An 18350-nucleotide genomic window follows, 5' to 3' on the forward strand; every position below is an offset into this window, starting at 1 on the left:
ATGCTGAGGAGAGAAACAACTCTACTTTGAGCTTTTCCTAGGTGATCAAGCTCCACCCCCAAAACTCAGTGAGGGAGAGCCAAGCCACCCTGCATAGGAACCACATTTCAGCTGCTTGTATCTGGGATTTGATCATTTCAGTCATGACCTGTAAATTATTGGCTTTCACCTGTAAATCATGATCCCCCTGTAAATCTCCCACTCCACCCTTCTCTCACTTGAACCACACCTGAACAAACTCCAAGTCCTCCATTTGGAGTTGGAGCTCTCCACCCACTCAGAGAGGGAAATCCATGGCCTCTGACACAGGGTTGATACTTTTTCTAGAGGTGAAGTACACACTCAACTGTGAACTACATCATTGCATATTGAAGGTTATAGTTCGATTGAACCAACAGAATAACATCATCTGCAATCCCAATTCTTTCTAGCCCTTGTGTGCTTAAAGATTCTGTCCATAAAATTTTTGAACAGAACACATGACAAAGGGCATTCCTACCAAATTTAACTACTGAGAACAGGTTTGACTTTCTCCCTGCAATACAAACCAGATTCCTGCGAAAAAAGCTTTATTAGGGGGCTCTGGATTTCCCCCTATTTCCAGAGCACCACCCACACAACACTGTTATACACTATGACGACAAAATGAAACTCTTTGTCCAAATTCAAAAACCACATGCATATTGGACTTCCATGAAATCTCAAGCACGTGGTGTAAGGTCTAGAGTTGATTCCTTGACCGGGACATAAATGCTCTGGTCCTCCTGAATCGGAGGTTCAAATATCAGCCAAATTCTCTTGGAGTAGACTTTTCCAGGAAGGCTAAAGTTGGAGGACAACCTCTTGCCCCCTTTTTGAAAAAAGGGTCCACCATTCTGTCCTCAGTTACCATTCTCGACCACCACACAATGTGGCAAAGGAGTGTCAACCAAGACAGCCCCACAACTTCCAGAGACTTGAGGTAGTAAGAATGAAGCTCATCCACCTCTGGAGCTGTTTGACTTCCTCTGTGACTTCAGCCTGGGTGATGAACTGGTTCACTTCTGGCAAAAGCTCCTCAGCAAATGGAGAAATCCCAGAGATCCCTCCTTCCATCTCCCAATAATGAACAAGTGAGAGGACTCCATCTGCTGTAAAAGTGGAAACAATACATGCAAACTCCTCCATGTTTTTAAAAATCAAACCACGTCTTTGTAAAACTTAATTTAACATGTGGTAAAGTAAATTGCTGATAAATAAACTGTTTATCAAAAATAAATTAAGACTAAAAGTAATAAATAAGGAAAGTGTTTAAATGTTTGGATCAGAACCCTGCCATGAAACTTAAGCAAAGTACTAGTAAATACAGAAATAGCCATTGCATTGGCAAAAACCAAAAAAATTAAATAAATAAAACCAAGGAAAAGGAAAGAAAATCCACTTGAGTTTTACTAGAATTAAGAATAATACATGAAAACAATATAGATTCTATGGAGCCAGTGACATTACTAGTGTTCAGAAGAAAAAAAATAGATTTTGGACATTTTGTGTTTAATGAACAACTTTGTTCTTTATTAAAAACAGATTACATAAGAATTTTATTAAAACAGAAAAACTTTCATGTTTCTGAAGCAGCACTACAGCTTAGAGCAGTATGCAAACAGATAAGGATCCCAAGGTTTAAAAGCTTAAAGGAAAACAAACAAAAAAGAAAGGAAAAAAAATAAAGTATACCTTTCCCACGTGATGAATTGAGCAAAAACCACAGATCAAATCCCCCCAATAAAAATAAAAAAACGAATATCAGTGCAGATTATATTTAACTATGAATCAGTGCATTTATCTCCCTCTTTCCTCTGTTTATATTTAAAATCAAGACTTAAGAAATATTATTTAAATTGCCAAAAGACAAACGAATTTATATCTCCATTTGTCGGTGAGGCCTTAGTACATAAAAATGCTTTAAATTTATAGAGCAGCTAAGCCTTTGCCATATAATCACTGAAACATTAACGGAGTCAATGAAAAATATTGATTAAATTTCATTCGTGCACACATTCACAAATCCCTTCCAAATTTCTATGGTTGTATAAACAGGAGTTTATCTGGAAAAATACAAAAGAGAAGCAGCATTTCCCACCATCCTTCATTTGTTCTAAAAAATCATTCCACCTGTCTCACATTTCTACTACACATGTCATTCTCTACTATCTATAAAAATGTCCTTATTCCTAACATTTAAATAACTTTTGGACAATCACAACGTGTTTTTTTTTTTTAGCATTGTAAAAAAAGAGCATAGACGGCCAACATTAAAGATCTGTTAGAGAGAAAAGCATGAAAGTGAAGTGAGATTAGGCCTGCACAATATACCGCAAATTTATCGTTATCACAATATCCAGCTCTCTAATAGGCATATCGCAAAAGACTGCGAATATCGCAATAAATCGTAAACCCAAAATGTGTTAAAACAATCTTATGGCAGCTTGACGCATTTAACAAATCAAATAAATCCCTTTATGCTTTGACCAATCAGATGGACGCCTTCCCATTTTTGACCAATCAGATGGAGGCCTATTATGTTAGATGTTTGTCACCTATGTCAATGAGGGTCATTTGGAGTGTAATTTTAAACTGTTGCAATGAAATGGGAATGATGTTTTTGGCATTTTTCTATTTTTTTATATATCGCAAATTATATCGTTATCACAATATTAATCTCTAATATCGCATATCGCAAGTTTTCCTCATATCGTGCAGCCCTAAGTGAGATTGTACCATTAAGACACCAACAGAAGTGAAAAACTTTGGTCTGCAAGCTTGACGAACTCCTTCATCTTTGTCAAAAAGTTTTGTTGTATTTACAGAGCTGAGTTTACCCAAATAATAATCCTGAAATAAATAGTCATCCCTCTAACAAGAAAACGGGAGGAAACACTTAATAACAAGAAATGTCTGTGGTGACAATACAAGTACAACTGTTGCTCTTTTTTTATTTTAATCCATGTGATTTAAACTGTTTTGGTGTGTAGAATTAGCCTTTAAATTCCCTGATTTTCCTAACAACCATATTCCAAAGTCCTCACACCCCACAGTCGTCAGTTCTGTCTTGAAGTTTGCGCGTCAGAGTGAGGAGAGTGGAGAAGGAAGCCACGGAAACGTGGAAGATGAGCTGCCACATGTTCCTCATGCCCAGCAGGTACAAGTTGCATAGGATGATCACACTCAGCAGAGCAAAGGACTTCAACTTCTTCAGAGGTGAGTGAAAAAGGTAGATGTGGCACTGCGGGGGCGATCAAAAGAGGGGAGAGAGGTGTCAGACAGAGATCTACGCAAGTCCTGCTCACACCCAGCACCAACTTCTTACCTGCAAAGCACAGCAGAGAAATGCCAGCAAAAATGCCACGACATTCCAAATGCCTTCATTGTCATCCTGCCAAAAGTGAAATAAATACATAGACTTTAAATTGCTGTGTGTTATTAGGGGAAATCTGATTGCTATTTTATTGGAATCCTAAAAATCGTTATAAAAAAAAAAAATCATCATTATCATTCTATCATTTCTATGAAGTGCAAATCACTCAATGCAAAACATTTTTAAAAAAATCAAATCAAAATTACAAAAACCAAAACATAACTTTAAAAGAATAAAATACAATTCCAACAAAATTGAAACAAAAGAAAAAGTTTCAAAAAGCAATAGTAACTTCCAGAAATCAAAATGAAATGTTAAAAAATAAAACAAAATAAAAGAACTGGAAAATGTAGGTACTATGGGACATCAATGATTGGATGATGACGTTTGTTTACTCTTTCAGCCAGAAAATATTTTGGATGGATACATCTTCAGAAAGAGAACATTTCTTTAAGCTTCTGGCCACAGTCACTGCAAAATTTCGATGATTGCTCAATCAACTCTTTACCACAGTTTCCCTCTTCTTCAAAACTCTAACGTGACCATCCAATCAGAGATGTTCTACAATACCTACCTTTTCAGTTTTATAATTTCATTTTGTTTTTTAACATTTCATTTTGATTTCTGGAAAGTACTTTTATTTTTTGGCTTTGGGAATTTTGTTTTAATTCCTAAAATGCAATGCTATTGTTTTTAAATGTGTTTTTCTTTTTAAATAGTCGATGTGATCTTTAATACATTTTTGTGTTTATCGATGCGTTGCTGTGATTTCACTTCAGTGCCATGGTAAATTAGAAAGTAATACTTTTATCCTTTGTGTAATAACTCCCCAAACCCCTTGATTAATAAACTATTAGGAGAAGTTTTATTTGGACTGACACTACCTGGAACGTGTTCTCTATGAGGTGCGCTCCGCGGATCACATTCAAAGACGCACATAAGATGTTAAGAACGAGTGAGAGGATGCCTGGAGCCGACACCGGTTTGAGCCTCTGATTATGTCCTGATAAACCAAGAAAAAGAAGATGAAAATAAAGTTAAAAAAAAGATAAAATCTCTTTCTGGACTGTTTGAGTCAGAAATAATCTACATTTTTTGTTTCTAAACAACCTTACCTGATGCAGTGCTGTGCTCTGTGTGTCCATTGGCTAACCCGTTATTAAACTCCACGTCATCCAAGCTAATTTCTTTTGGAGGATGGATTCTTAGATTCTCCTCAACTTCTGCAAAAGTCACCTCCAGAGCTGGACCCCCACTGCGGTTGTACTGCTGCTTCAGTTTTTGAATAGTGCTGTCTGTTCAGCAGAAGCAAGATTTAGCCCCCCCCCAAAAAAAAATTAAAAAATCAGTAGGTTTTTCTTGTAAAAACAAAACCATCTAACTCCAAAGTACATCTCCTCACCAAATTCCAAAAATGGATATGGCCTGGCAGCCAAGGCGACGTCACTGCTACTGATGCACGCTGTGAACTCCCAGCGCAAATCTTCCAAGAAGCAGAAGGCTTTAACAACAGGCAGGCTGCAGTGGCACACACTCATGTACGATACATCCTCTGAAGAGACGAAACTGAGCAGGTGAGAGGAGAAAGAGGGTTTCATAAACAAACAGCCTGACACAGTGGGACAATGAAACCTTGGCACTCATATTACCATCTCTGCCTTCTGCATTAGAAAGGTATACACAAACTTTATAATGAAATGACAGAAAACCAATTTAATATTTTCTTCTTTCTTTCTTAGTCCTTACTATATGTTGAGCTGGTGGCCCTTAATAATGCCACAGTCAGGGAAGTGCACCAAAGACTTGCTGATTGTCCTGAGCTGCTGCTTTCTCTCCTGAAGCTCTCGATTGTGTTCAAAGTCAGTGGAGGCTGACAGGGGAAGTCCATCCCTGACCCGCACCAAAAAGGCAAACAGAATCAGAGACATGATCTTCTGGCTCCATTGAGAACAAACCGCCTGCAAAGAGAAGAAAAAATGGGGAATCACGAATAAACCCACCCTAATACAATCACAGTCAATTCAGGCTATTAGTACTCGGAGATTACAGTTGTTCCTGGTGAAGCGACATAGAGTTAGAAAACTAAAAAAAAAAAAAAAACATAAAACATTCAAGAAGTGTAAAAAAGAATTGCTTAAGACGAATTTCAATTACATTACATCTGGCTCAGTATAAGTTAACTAAAGGATATTTCTTTATCTTTACTTGCTTATTAGGAAATAATAATTACTTAAAAAAAGACGATTTGAGTGAATTCTTTGTTTTTTGTTGTGGTTTCTTACAACACAAATCACATATTGAACTGAAACAAATCATGACCCAAAAACTGAGGTGTGAATTTAAAAGATACTATATTCTAACTTGTGCCCCTTTGTTTTGTTGAAGATATGATTGTAAATTTAAACATAATACAGTAATACCCAAAAGTACACATTTACATAATGTGTAGCACATTTAAATAAAAATATATGCTACCCAAGTAGTGCTCATATTGTTTTTTTTTTTCAAACATATACTTAGTATTGGAAAAAAAAAAGTCTATAAATGAAATCCATTGACAATGACAACCATATGCAGAAGGCAAAATATGTAGAAATAATTTTAAATGGGAAACTAGATCACACATCACTATTGGGTGGGTATCGTATAAGCCAGCTCTAAAGCTTTAAATATTATCTGCTCTCATTGTCCTTATTTTTTTACGTTATTTAGGTTACACGTTAAAGCACCTTACCTCATTGTTTGGGGGATCATCATGCTGCTGCACCTTCAAAGCTACTTTAGTTAGCTGATCACCGCGTCATACTAAAGCACTGCATTAGCGACAGGAAGAAGCACACTGATATTAGCGAGTTATTAACCCAATTGTTGTTTAATATGGTGAGACTACATCGATTAAAATAAAACGCAGAAAAAACGCCAGTTCAAATGTGTCTGGCGAGCTAATTTGAATTTTGCTACCAGACACAGCCTTCAACAACAACAAATCTCTTGTACGGTAACACAGAAAGGACAAAAAGGATCAAGGTCTCTCGCTCTCTCCTAACAAGAAGGAAGTTAGCACAAGCTAGTCGTCGAAAATCTGTGAGTAATTTCGCACCTGTCTATTTATTAAACGCATTTTTTATTACAATATCTATTGTTTGATAGTATTTGATACACATTTCTTTTTTTTTTAGCTCAATTCGTTCCTTTAATTTTGTGGAAAGAATTGTCTATTACGGTACGCTAGCTCCTAGTCCTAGCTGAAAAAAGCCCAACCATTTTGTAAGTATACACAACATTATGTCCGTTGTTGTGAAGTGAACAGTTTACAAAAAGCCGATAATTTTTTGTAACTTGTCTGAATGTAATACTACTAAATAAAAATAAAAAGGTGCGTTGTTCTGAAAGTTTATATATTGCTTTCATATGATTACGTCCACACACGTCATGACAATTCCTCGTGTGAAAATTTGGTGAATGTTTTAAGTTTTGGTTTCACGGAACCATTTTCAACCCAAAATTTCATTCAAATTACACGTTTGTTTAATGCATGCTCATTCATAGCCCAAGGTACCGCAAAACCCCATTTATTTTGATTTATGCAACACTCATTACATCACTATGTGTCACTCAAAAACATTGTGAACAGTTGTTGTGTTTTCAAAGGTTGTCCTTTAAAATAGTCATGTTTAAAGTGTTCTCTTGTTTGAAAAGTTAATGAAAAATAAGTTATGTCGCATATTTATATACGTATTACACTGCGTGGATTCTTTATTTTTCCAGTAACACATTACAGCCCTGACATTTATGTGTCTGTCAGTTGTTGCCTTGGAACATTGGCATTAAAGATATGGAGTTATAAATATAGTGAGTTGTTTGCATCATCCATACATTTCTTTCTCTTTTCCATGTTGGTCTTTTTGTTGTTGTTTTTTGCACTAACTTCACAATTCAAGCTTCCATATCTTGTGACAAATGAAGTTGTAAACTCCTACAGAAGACATGCATTACTTCTTCTTGCCTGATGTTGCACTTTCTTTGTTTTTCTTACGCCTCAGGGTCTTTTGAAGTTTATAAAAATGAGGGTGAAAGATCGTCCTCAGTGTTACTTTGATGTGGAGCTCAACCGGGACCCAGGTAATCAAATTCTTTATAGTTTTCAGAGTAGGAGGCTTCCACAGAGTATTTTCCGTAGTGTACTAAATGAAACTTTGGTTTGTCATCAAAAAGTAGCCAGCGACTACCTCACTTAGGCGGCGAATTTTGCACCAGGTGCTGGCTACGTTTGAGTCCCCTGGTTTTTAAGACATTTAGACCTTTAGACTAGTTATCCCAGTTTCAATGATGTGTTCAAATGTGATAGGAAATGTCAGTTGTCCATTAAAAAAAAAAAAAAAAAAAATTGGGGTGCTTTTCTTATATGTAAAATGAATTTTCTGTACGATTACAATGATTTGCAATATTTAAAAAAAAAGTCACTACAAGGCAAAATTGAATATAAAATTTAAATCTCAGTCATAAATTTATCCTGTTTTGTCGTTCAGGAATTTTTCTGATATTTGCTTTCCTTTTGAAATTGTGGTGTATATTTTGTGTATTTTTCTTTCGACATTAATTTAGTAATAACAATTTTTTTTGTTATTGTTTATTAACCTTTTTTCGTTCTCTGCAGTGGGGCGTATAGTATTTCAACTTTATTCTGACATTTGTCCCAAGACGAGTAAAAACTTTCTCTGTCTGTGCACTGGTGAGTTGAGTATTATGACCCATTCAATGCATTTCCATGACTTGTTCATGCCTGAAGAAACTTGTTTTTTGGATATTTGTGAAGTATAATTAAACAGTAATCTTATAGTTTGTTGATGAAGAAAAAAAACAATTTTATTTAACATGGATCAGTTATGACGGTCCTTTAGTTCTTCTTACACTAATGACATTGAGGGGATAAATCAGAAAGTGAAATGCAAAGGAAGTGTTTTTTTAAGGTGGTCCAAGTGGTTTCGTTTATTTACTAGCTGTGATAATCTGCTTACTTACAGATAACTGTATATATACAAGAAGATATTAAGTCTATCTGCCTGTTTTTCTTTTGCCACATTGCTGCTTGATTTAATGAATGAAATGAAATTATCTGCAGTATTTTCCCTGCGATGAATGTTAATTTTGATGAGAGTCTCCTTAATTTTATTTTAATTTCAGGAGAGAGGGGAAGTGGGAAAGTCACAGGGAAAAAGCTTTGCTACAAAGGATCCACGTTTCACAGAGTTGTGAAAAACTTTATGATTCAGGGAGGCGACTTCACAGAAGGTAACAGCATATAAGTTTGCTTTGACTGCATATATACATATATAAAATCTGAGTTTTTGGTGTCAGAATTAAATGAAAAAAGGAAAAGTGGATTTGCATTTAGTGGGATAAAAAGTATTTCAGTCACACATTCTGCAAATTATTATTATTTGTTTAGAAAGGGTCTGTAATGTTCACCAAATAAATAAAATTACATTGTATGATGCACATATAAAAAACAGGGATCTTGGTGTGGATTCATAACCTTTTCTTCTAAAAAAGAATGCAAAAAGCTTTTTTTCCTTTGTTTTTTAGCAAAAAGATTGTGGTTAAAGAAATAGAAACATTTAATAAATACCTCAAGGAATAATTATAACTGTTTATAGACATTGCTGCTGTCTTTCAGGGAAAATTATGTTTATTTATAATCAATCTGTGCAGGAACGGGGAGAGGAGGGGAGTCCATATATGGTGGCTACTTTAAAGGTATTAGACATTTCCATTTACAAATAAGCAGTCATCACTTTCTAAATTCATTTTTCAAACTAAATATAGTTTTGCATGAGATTGTTGTAATATTTATTGATCACCAGTGAAATCTTCCTATATAATTCAGTTGACCTTCCCTTTTTTACTGTATAGAGCTGTTAGTAGTGAACTTTATCAAAGCAGCATGGCAAGTAGCCATTCTCTTTACTGAAAACTACAATCTTCCTGCCTAAAACTTTCAACATATTCTCTTATTTATAGAGTGGTCTTTTGCAAAATGAAAAGGTAAGAGATGTACACAGTCCAGTAACACCATGACAACATAGTCCCACTGCCTTCCTCAGTCAGTAAACAGTGCAAACGCTTCCAAAAGTCCACAAATGTCTCAGATGCTTTCCCGTACAATCGGCCTCTGTGTTAGCAGAGCGCTTGGCAGCTGAAATGACTCGCTCTGGAAAATGTTATTTATAGCTGGAGCCTTAAAAAGATCACCTCCATTACAGGTTTTCAGAGACACTGTATGTTTACTAGGCTTAAAAGAAAAATTGGGCTTTTCTAATGGCTTTTTCTATTTTTGCACAATGTCTGGCCTCCTGATCTGTAAACAAGTTCCACTTGTCATCTAAACCGAACTTGAATTTTGAGTTTTGAGTTTTTTTATGAGATAAACACTGCAGTTTGTCTCTTTTTGTGCAATAAAACTAACAAAACAGCCATGTTTTTCTGTGACCTTTTGAGTTCAGTGTCTGCCAATTTTGGAGAGAAAAAACTTTATTGGCTAAAGGTTCGTCATTTGTGAATGAAAACGTTTGATTTTGTTTGGAATTTAGTGAAATGGTTTCAGCACAAGAATCTATTCTGGGTTTTCCTGCAATATTTGACACAGAATTGAACAAAAATCAGATGTAATATGGTCTCTTCCAATCTAAAAGTGAGAAAATTCAGTCCTTGGAATATGTTTAAAATGATCTTAACTAGTTTCCATTTCAACACAGCTGGTTAAGTGCCTTAAAAACATGAGTTTAGTCATAATTGGCTCAATCAAAGCTGCTGACTTAATGGAAGGACAGGTTGGTGAACACTAAAAAAGGCTGATGCACTGATGTGACATATTTTCCCTTAAATGTTTGTTTATTAACGCTTAGATTCCTTGTTTTCTGTTCCTGACAGATGAAAATTTCATTCTTAAACATGACAGAGCATTCCTGCTATCAATGGCCAATCGGGGGAAAGACACTAACGGCTCACAGTTTTTTATGTGAGTATCTTTATAATCGGCTCATTTCTAACTTTTGCTCTTGTATTTTTTTGCTTTTATTCCTTCCTGTTGTGAACATGCTTTTTTTTCATTAAGTGACTATCAAAAGTTCCTCAGAGAAACATTGGATTCATTCTTTTTTACCTAAAGATGTGTTACTTCTTTCTCTTGCCGTTTCTGTGTAAAATTTTCAGAAACTCTAACATCCTGCTCTACCAAGGTAATGTGTCTCAAAGGCTGTGTTTCTCTCCCAACTGTACTTTTTATGAACTAGATATTTTTTTTAAAAAAGTCCTTTTTTTGTATCTAATCTTCTCATTAAGGGTTGACTTGTGTTCTTTTTGTGGTGTGACCATGAGTGTCAGAAAAGGTGCCTTAAATTAAATGTATTATGCTATTTGGCTGCGTAGACCCTTTTTTAAAAGTTTTAATATAAAAAAAACACTGGTTATGGGCAAAATGGAAGCATTAAAATCATCATGGTATTTCCTAATTTAATCGTAAAACTTTTGTGATCTGTTATTTTATATTTATAATTAAAAAAATGATTTAAAGTTAAATATGTAAAATCATAGGATGGACATAGACATCTCCTGTGCCTTTTTGAGTTTTTCCCACATGTCAGGAATGTTTTTTTTTTCTTTCTTCATTTTCCTAATGTCTTTCCTCTTACATGACCCCCTCCCCTGCCACTCGCTGACCGCCCACCCTCATATTGCTGGATTTTACACCAACAGCACAACTAAGACTGCGCCTCATCTTGATGGGTACGTTTGGTTGAATAAAACCATCACAACGGTCTTACAGAAGTAAAATAAAAGGAGTTTTGAGGAAGTAAATTCCCAAAGTACTGAAGGACTAGTTTAAATTTGGCATTTTAAGTTTCAGCAAAGCCATTTAGTTTCTAAGTCTTTGTTTTTGTGCAGAGTCCACGTTGTCTTTGGTCTCGTCATCTCTGGCTTTGAAATCATAAAGAAGATTGAAGGACTGAAGACTGATTCAGCTAGCAGACCGTACGCAGATGTGAGAGTGGTGGACTGTGGACAGCTGATAACTAAATCTGCAAATGATGGTTCGTTTGATGACATTTCTTGTTCTGCTCATGCTGCAGGATGATGCTTTTATTTTGAAAGTTTGCTTAAACCTCCTGCAGAACACACTTATATGGTGGACGGTATAATTACCGTGTCCACTTCATGCCACATTCAGTGAATAATTTCCTTTTGATTTAAAATTTCACACCTTTGTGAAATCTGCACAGGAGCTGTAGTTTTGCTCATAGATCCTTTTGATGACAGACCCGTCACTCCTACACAATTTCTGCATCTGAGCCCCAGGACCTCTAACCTGCTTTTTTCCTTTACTGGTGTCTATTAAGTCCTTTTTTTTCTGTACTTACTTAGAGATTTATAAAATGAGATTTAAAAGAAACCAAACTGTGTTATAATGATGTAAAATCTTTAAATTTAATTATTTAACGCCATTCTTGTTTTTTTAGAAATTCAACACAAGACTTGCAGAATATTTATTTAAATATGTATTTCTGTCCTTCTCTATGGGAATTGATCATAGGAAATCTTACAGACAGAAATTTGAGTTTTTTATATATTATTCAATTTGATCTAAATTTGTCGTGTTTGAGCTTTTCTTTTATTTGAAAAATCCAACCTTTGAGCTGCCCCGTCTGTCTTGATGTTTTCTAAAAATATTAAAGTAAAATTATAGAAAATTAAGTCATTTTAAACGTAAACTACGTGATCTGCTGTCATTTTTAACAGTACTTGAAGACATGAGGACCAGAGGATCCACATCTCCTCATTCCTCACTCAACTCAGACAACGGCTCCTCTAACTTCTCGTCAGAGGAGTCTGAAAGTCCAACAGAACAGAAGCGCAAACGGCAAAAGCTCAGGAGGCCTGGAAAAAGTAAACCACCTAAAAAGAAAAAAAGAGAGGCAAAAAAGGCAAAAAGCTTGAATAAGGACATTTTAAAGAAAAGGTCTGTTTATCTTGTGGATAATCATTTTTTTTGTTGCTTTTGTAAAAACACTCACATTTTTTACGTGGTTTCCCATTTCACAGGCCTGTGGAGCAGGAGACCGTCCCGGGAGAACCTGAAGAAGAGAAGGAGTCTGGTGGAAAGAGGGAGAAACCTGTAGTTCGGCCGGAAGAGATCCCACCTGTGCCAGAGAACCGCTTCCTGTTACGACGGGACATGCCATCCCAACAAGTCAAAACCGAAATGTTAGTTTTGTAGGGATCCTAACCCGTAAATGAAGAATTGACACTAAAAGGACTTAACATTTTAAAAAGAGATTTATTTTCTAATTGCATTGCTTTATTTTCAGTGTTGAGAAAAAGGAAACGACAGTTTCAGCTGAGCAGAAACCAGCCGTGTCAAAGTCTGGCAGGACGATCAGAGGCAGAGGAACTATTGTATGTACTCAGCTTAAAGAACTCTGACATTTATTATAGGAAGAACGGGTTTTTCTTTACAATGTGGACACAGAAATCATGTTGCAACGTCAGATGTAAAGATTATTGCTTTTCTTCATTATTGCCTAGTTGTTTGAAAGTAATTATAATTTTGTCTTTTTTTTTTATTGTTTTTTTTTTCAGAGGTATCACACTCCTACAAGGTCCAAATCCCGCTCTGCATCCGTGGAGGAGCATGGAAGTAGTGAAACGCCGCCACACTGGAAAGAAGAGATGAAAAGAACCAAATGTTATCAACGACCAAGCGTAGAAAGATGGAACAAAGGAGACAAGTATGACTCATTTACTTCTAACCTCGACTTATATGTCTGTTTTTGCTTTGCTTCATTAGTCTCTTGAATTAACAGATTGAATGACCATTCCTCGAGCAGATGGGATGACAGAAGTGACTCGGCATGGTCCCACTCAGCGGAACACTCTACAGACCACAGCTCCGAGAGGTCCAGCCCGCATCAGCATCTGAAAAGAGAAAAGAAGGCGGCCAAACATAAGAAAAAAGCCAAGAAACGCAAGCATGCCAAGAAGAAAAGCTTCAAGAGCAAACCCCCTAAAACCTACGTGTCAGACAATGATAAGGCAGTGTCTTCAGAGAGAAGCTCCAGAAGGTCACATTCATTATCACGCTCTCTGTCAAGCCAGCATCATTTGCCAAAGAGAAGACGGCGGTCCACACGGTCCTTTTCTCAGTCCTACTCTAGATCTTACACACGAAGTCGATCCACATCTCGAGGAAGGTCCAGATCTCATTCCCGGTCCAGGAGCATCTCTAGGTCAAGAAGTAGATGTTTGTCTAGATCCAGATCCAGGTCAATTTCTCAATCCAGGTCAGATTCCAGGTCCAGGCACAGATCCAGGACGCTGTCTAAAAAGAGGAGTTCATCCAAAAAAAGGAAAACGAGGGCTCCCAATTCCGATGGTAAAAGCCGTGAGACAGAAAAGATCCCAGAAGTCAAAGTCACTGCTGGGAACAGACTGCCAACAGTTCCAACACCTGAAAGTGTGCCAGTGATGCCACTGAGCGACAGCCCTCCTCCCTCACGCTGGAAACCAGGTCAAAAACCCTGGAAGCCGTCGTACATCCACATCCAAGAAATTAAAGCCAAAGTAGCCTCTAACATGACTTCATCCGGCAGACAAGCCATGGACAGGCTTACAGAAAAAGCTCAGAGTTCAGGAACTCCTAAATCTATAGCAAACGACGGTCACGGCGCACACAAAGCTACACGCAGGTTGTCCAGGAGCCGGTCTCTCAACCGATCTCGCAGCAGAAGTTCCAGTCGTTACAGAAGCAGGTCGTCCTCCTTCAACGGATCCGAGTTGGAAAACTCTCCAAGAACGAGCAGCAGAAAGGCAAATTCATTAGACAAGGAATGGGAAAAGTACTGCAGCTCCGTAAACAGGATAAAAAACGTGGTTTCCCTCAGTGGGGGTAGAGGTGGTCTCTCTGGGTCTGACAAAGGAACAGGCAGTGAGCACAGTCGTGACAATGTGGACTTTATGGAAAAAATAAAGGAGACAGAAAATGCCCAGCATTTTGAGACAAATCACTCACTGCCAGCTGGTAGGTCTGAATGGGATAGTGATGGGGATAAAGTCAGCCAGAGTGAGTCTTTTGGTAGAACAAAACTGCAAAAAGAAGATGACCTGCTTCCCCGTGGGAAGTCTGCTCTCGCGGGATGGAATTCAGACAGCGATTCGGAGAATGTAGCAGGAAGAAAATCAGCCGTGTCGGAAAAAGAGGAAGGGGAGGCGAGTTCAGAGTCTGACTGCGACGCTTCAAAAAAGACTTTTACCCACAAGGTTGCAGCTCCTTCTTCTGGTCGGTCAGAGGAAAGTTGTGGAAACTGTGCAGCTCCAGAGAAGCACAAAAGTAAAAAGAAAGCCAAACGGAAGCACAAACACAAGAGGAGAGGCGACGGCAAGACCTCCCATCACAGCAAGGACAAAGGGAAGAATTCAAAGAGGAAAAAACTGAAGCTTAAAGAGAGTTTTCACTGGCAGCCACCTCTGGAGTTTGGAGAAGAGGACGAAGAGGATGAATCCAAAAGGGAGAAAAGCAGTCCTCCAAACGTTTCCCTGGAAGATTCTAGTGAACCCATGAATGTAAATGACCAACATTTAACCAGTCTGAAAATAAATCCCAACAACGAAGTTGAAAAGGGTCAACCGAGATCAAAAGAAACTACTAGAAACAGCAAAAATCCGGAACCTCATCATCAACCGTCTGACAAAAACAGCACAAGTTCTCATTGTTCTGGCACCAAAGAGCCACAGACTCTAGACGATATGGACATCTGTACTCCAGAGCACAACATCGACATATTGGAACCTCTGCCTTCAAATGATTCCGCTATCTCTGAACCGAATCCGAGAGCCACCTCAAAGTCCTCTAACGTGACGAGCAACGAGGGTTCTTCAGTGCAGAGCAACCAACAGCCGACTGCTTCTTCCACGGCAACAGATGAAAGCCCTCCGGGTGGAGCTACTGCAGCCAAACCTTCAATCAATTTTAAATGGAGGCCAATAAAAGTCTCGACGGCTCTACAGGACGTGAGCGCAACGCCGGTCACCGTGAAACACAATCAAGAAAGCCAGAACCGTAACGTACAAGGAGTGAAGATGGAGATTAAGAGCAAAAGTCGGGTTCGACCGGGCTCTTTGTTTGACGAGGTACGGAAGACGGCACGGCTCAACCAGCGACCCAGGAACCAGGAGAGCTCGAGCGAGGAAAGTTCACCAGTTGTGGGAAAGACGAGGGAGACGGCACGCTCACTGCAGAAGGCAAGGTCCCAATCTAGAAATTCTCGCTCGGCTTCCAGTCAGCGCTCCGGCTCCAGAGGCTGGTCGCGCTCGTACAGCAGGTCCAGGAGTCGATCCCGCAGCTCAAGCTACTCCTCTAGGTGAGATGAACACGCATTCTTCAAATAAAAATGCTCGTAAAGCTTTAAAGTCCCACTCCAGTCATCTTTTGAGCTATTTGAAAGTGTTCCCAATGGCCTTAATTATGATTATGCCGTTTTTAGCCAAACTAAAAAAACCTGTCGTTTTCTAGAATGTAGTCTCTGCAGAGCAACAGGATTTAATTAGAAATTCACAGCTGAGTTGGTGTGGAGCAACTCTGCCTCCCTTTCTCATCACCTTTAACTGAGAGCTCCCTGTTTCCATGCTAGCTTACAGCCCCTCATACCCCAACCTGACATCACCGGTGCAATAAAATTGGCGAGCAATATTGGAGTTATCCAGCCGTACAGTTTTGAAGCAGATGTCAGCTCAGACGAGGAAAACAAAGCGCACGTGGATCTATTTGTCCACAAGTGGACGCATCATAATAGAGCAGAGCAGAGAGCTCTCGGCTTGCCGTAGTAACTTGTACGTCACACTTATAAGTTTTTTCCAACTGCACAGTCTTCCATTGTGAGGAAATGTCACAAGAACATGTTAAAAACACAGAAAACACCATTTTCATCTGAATGGGTCGTTAATGAACGCTCGGGGAAAAATTAGACCCTTAAAGCTTTTCTTGTTACGCAGAATTTGTTTTGGTGCACGAGTCAGATACTGAGATTTAGCTCCTAAATTATTGTTGAAGGAGCCGGAGCAGGAGCAGAAGGAGACATCGAAGAGGACGATCTCGTTCCCGCAGCAGCACTTACCGGAGTTACAGGAGTCACCGGGGTCACAGGTACAGAGGCACTGATCCAAAAAGTGAAACCGTAACTGGAAACACTTTACTTTAATGACATAAATGAAATCCTAGTAACTGTAAGAATGAAAACATGCTTAAGCAACAAACTATTTTATAACCATGCAATGCACCACCTATTCTAAGATTTAAAGAAATAATTTTATCCATCTTTCTTCTCCTCTGATCTTTGACCTTTTTCCATCCTCTGTCAGCCGGAGTTACAGCAGAAGTCTTTCCAGGAGTCGCTCTTATCATCGTCACAGGAGTCCCAGGTTTGTCAAGCTCTGGTTTTTGAAAAACATTGTCTAAAGAAAAAAAAATCACATTTTGTATCAGAGTATTTAGGAATAAACCAAACACGAGTCAAATTAAGTCAAATGTTTTATTATTGTAATTACTATGAGTGCACACCTGTCAGGTAAGCTTTTTATCATAAATCCCATCCCTGTATTGGGATAATAAGCTCACTTTGTTTATTTTAGATATGTTATCGTACTATTTTCATATATAAAATTATTGTTGAATTGATTTTCAGCTCTCTTTACTCCAATATTCTTTCTGTTACACTGATTGTATAAAAATCCCAGTTTTCTGTATATTTCTAAAGAATAATGCCTCCACTGTCGTGCCACCTCAAATGAATTCAGGTCAGATTCCTATGACAGCTACACCAGTCGCAGTCGGAGTGGGAGCAGGCGACGTAGAAGAAGTGACAGCTACCGGAGCTCTGGGCGCCGATCCCGGTAAAACTCTGCTCTGTAGTGAAACTGGACTGGCCTGGGTCTGTAACTCGCCTCCTGCTGGCATTTCACTGGATGTTCAACATTGAAGTTTCAGAAAAAAACTGCGCTGAGGCTTTGAATATTTGAATATTCAGACCTACCAGATCATGTCTTGGACATAATCCTCTTTGTGAATTAGGCATCAAATATTTACAATCATCTTGTTCTCTTGCAGATCTTATCACTCATCCAGTCGCAGCTCTTCCAGGCGCAGGAGTCACAGTCGGTACAGCTGAGCTGCCCTCAGCCATCTGCTCAGAGGGAGCAAAACCACAAAGTCTGCATATTGGGCCCACACAACAGCTGAAACTCAAAGATCAGCAACTAAAACTCCAAGACAAAAAGTTCTGTCCCACCCTCCTGTTTTAATACTGACCACTGGTACATAAAATGAGGGGAACATAATAAGGAATGTGTTGTATTGTTTTTCTTTATAAGCTAACTTTACAATGATGGGCTTTCTTTCTCTGTAAGCTTTGATGTGTCTTGAAGAGTGTTGTGTTATGTATGAATTTTTAAGTAGAAGTTATTCGTTTTTGAGAGAAAGCATAACTGAATGAAAATAAACCGTTACGTAACAGTTTCTCCTTTACGTTTACGATGAGCCATGAATGTTTAAAACTGTACAAAGTTTCGTCTCTCTGGTTTTATACCATATTATTATGAATGTTTACCTTTAATAAAAACCATGAAATGTTATGCTGCTGTTCTAGTTTTTGAATTCGGTTAGGTTAATGGTTTGTTTGACAAAGTATCTGAGATTTTAATCATTTAAAATTTTTGACTTTCCCATAATGTAGTTCAAATAATAGAAAATAGTTGCAAGTCTTTCTTAGCCATTTTTCATTCAACTGACCTGCATGTCACAAGCATTCATGCAGATCATGTCTTACTTTTTTTTATCTGTAGGTGGCGTCTTAACCAGACAGGTGGAAAAATACCTTTTATTTTTTCAACAGAATTTATAAAAATTCCA

At 38.0% G+C, this 18350-nt stretch overlaps 2 protein-coding genes across 8 annotated transcripts; one reads left to right on the plus strand and one right to left on the minus strand.

Moving 5' to 3' along the window:
- Positions 1-1522: 1522 nt before the first annotated feature.
- sec22c (SEC22 homolog C, vesicle trafficking protein) lies at positions 1523-6408 on the minus strand. The gene is made up of 7 exons (XM_004081075.5): positions 6129-6408; positions 5141-5352; positions 4797-4960; positions 4510-4689; positions 4279-4397; positions 3347-3412; positions 1523-3262 (listed from the first exon to the last, which is right to left on the minus strand). The coding sequence occupies exons 2-7, from the start codon at positions 5320-5322 to the stop codon at positions 3062-3064; spliced, it is 912 nt and encodes a 303-aa protein (XP_004081123.1). The 5' UTR covers positions 5323-5352; positions 6129-6408; the 3' UTR covers positions 1523-3061.
- On the plus strand, positions 6291-18073 carry nktr (natural killer cell triggering receptor). Of its 7 annotated transcripts, none has more exons than XR_013651943.1 (18): positions 6291-6478; positions 6574-6661; positions 7438-7516; positions 8052-8126; positions 8579-8686; positions 9107-9151; positions 10325-10412; positions 11150-11179; positions 11339-11484; positions 12191-12410; positions 12494-12655; positions 12760-12847; positions 13031-13179; positions 13255-15807; positions 16497-16589; positions 16805-16864; positions 17200-17335; positions 17550-18073. XR_013651943.1 is itself a non-coding variant. In XM_004081279.4 (18 exons), the coding sequence occupies exons 3-18, from the start codon at positions 7459-7461 to the stop codon at positions 17608-17610; spliced, it is 4032 nt and encodes a 1343-aa protein (XP_004081327.1). In that variant the 5' UTR covers positions 6291-6478; positions 6574-6661; positions 7438-7458; the 3' UTR covers positions 17611-18073. The 7 variants fall into 7 exon arrangements, 6 of the variants coding, with proteins under 6 accessions (XP_004081327.1, XP_020568300.1, XP_011487260.1 ...); XM_004081279.4 differs by having other exon boundaries at positions 17240-17335; XM_020712641.2 differs by having other exon boundaries at positions 13279-15807; positions 17240-17335.
- Positions 18074-18350: the final 277 nt, after the last annotated feature.

Source organism: Oryzias latipes, chromosome 20 (assembly GCF_053564925.1).
Source record: "Oryzias latipes strain Hd-rR chromosome 20, Olatipes_Hd-rR_3.1".
Lineage (NCBI taxonomy): Eukaryota > Metazoa > Chordata > Actinopteri > Beloniformes > Adrianichthyidae > Oryzias > Oryzias latipes.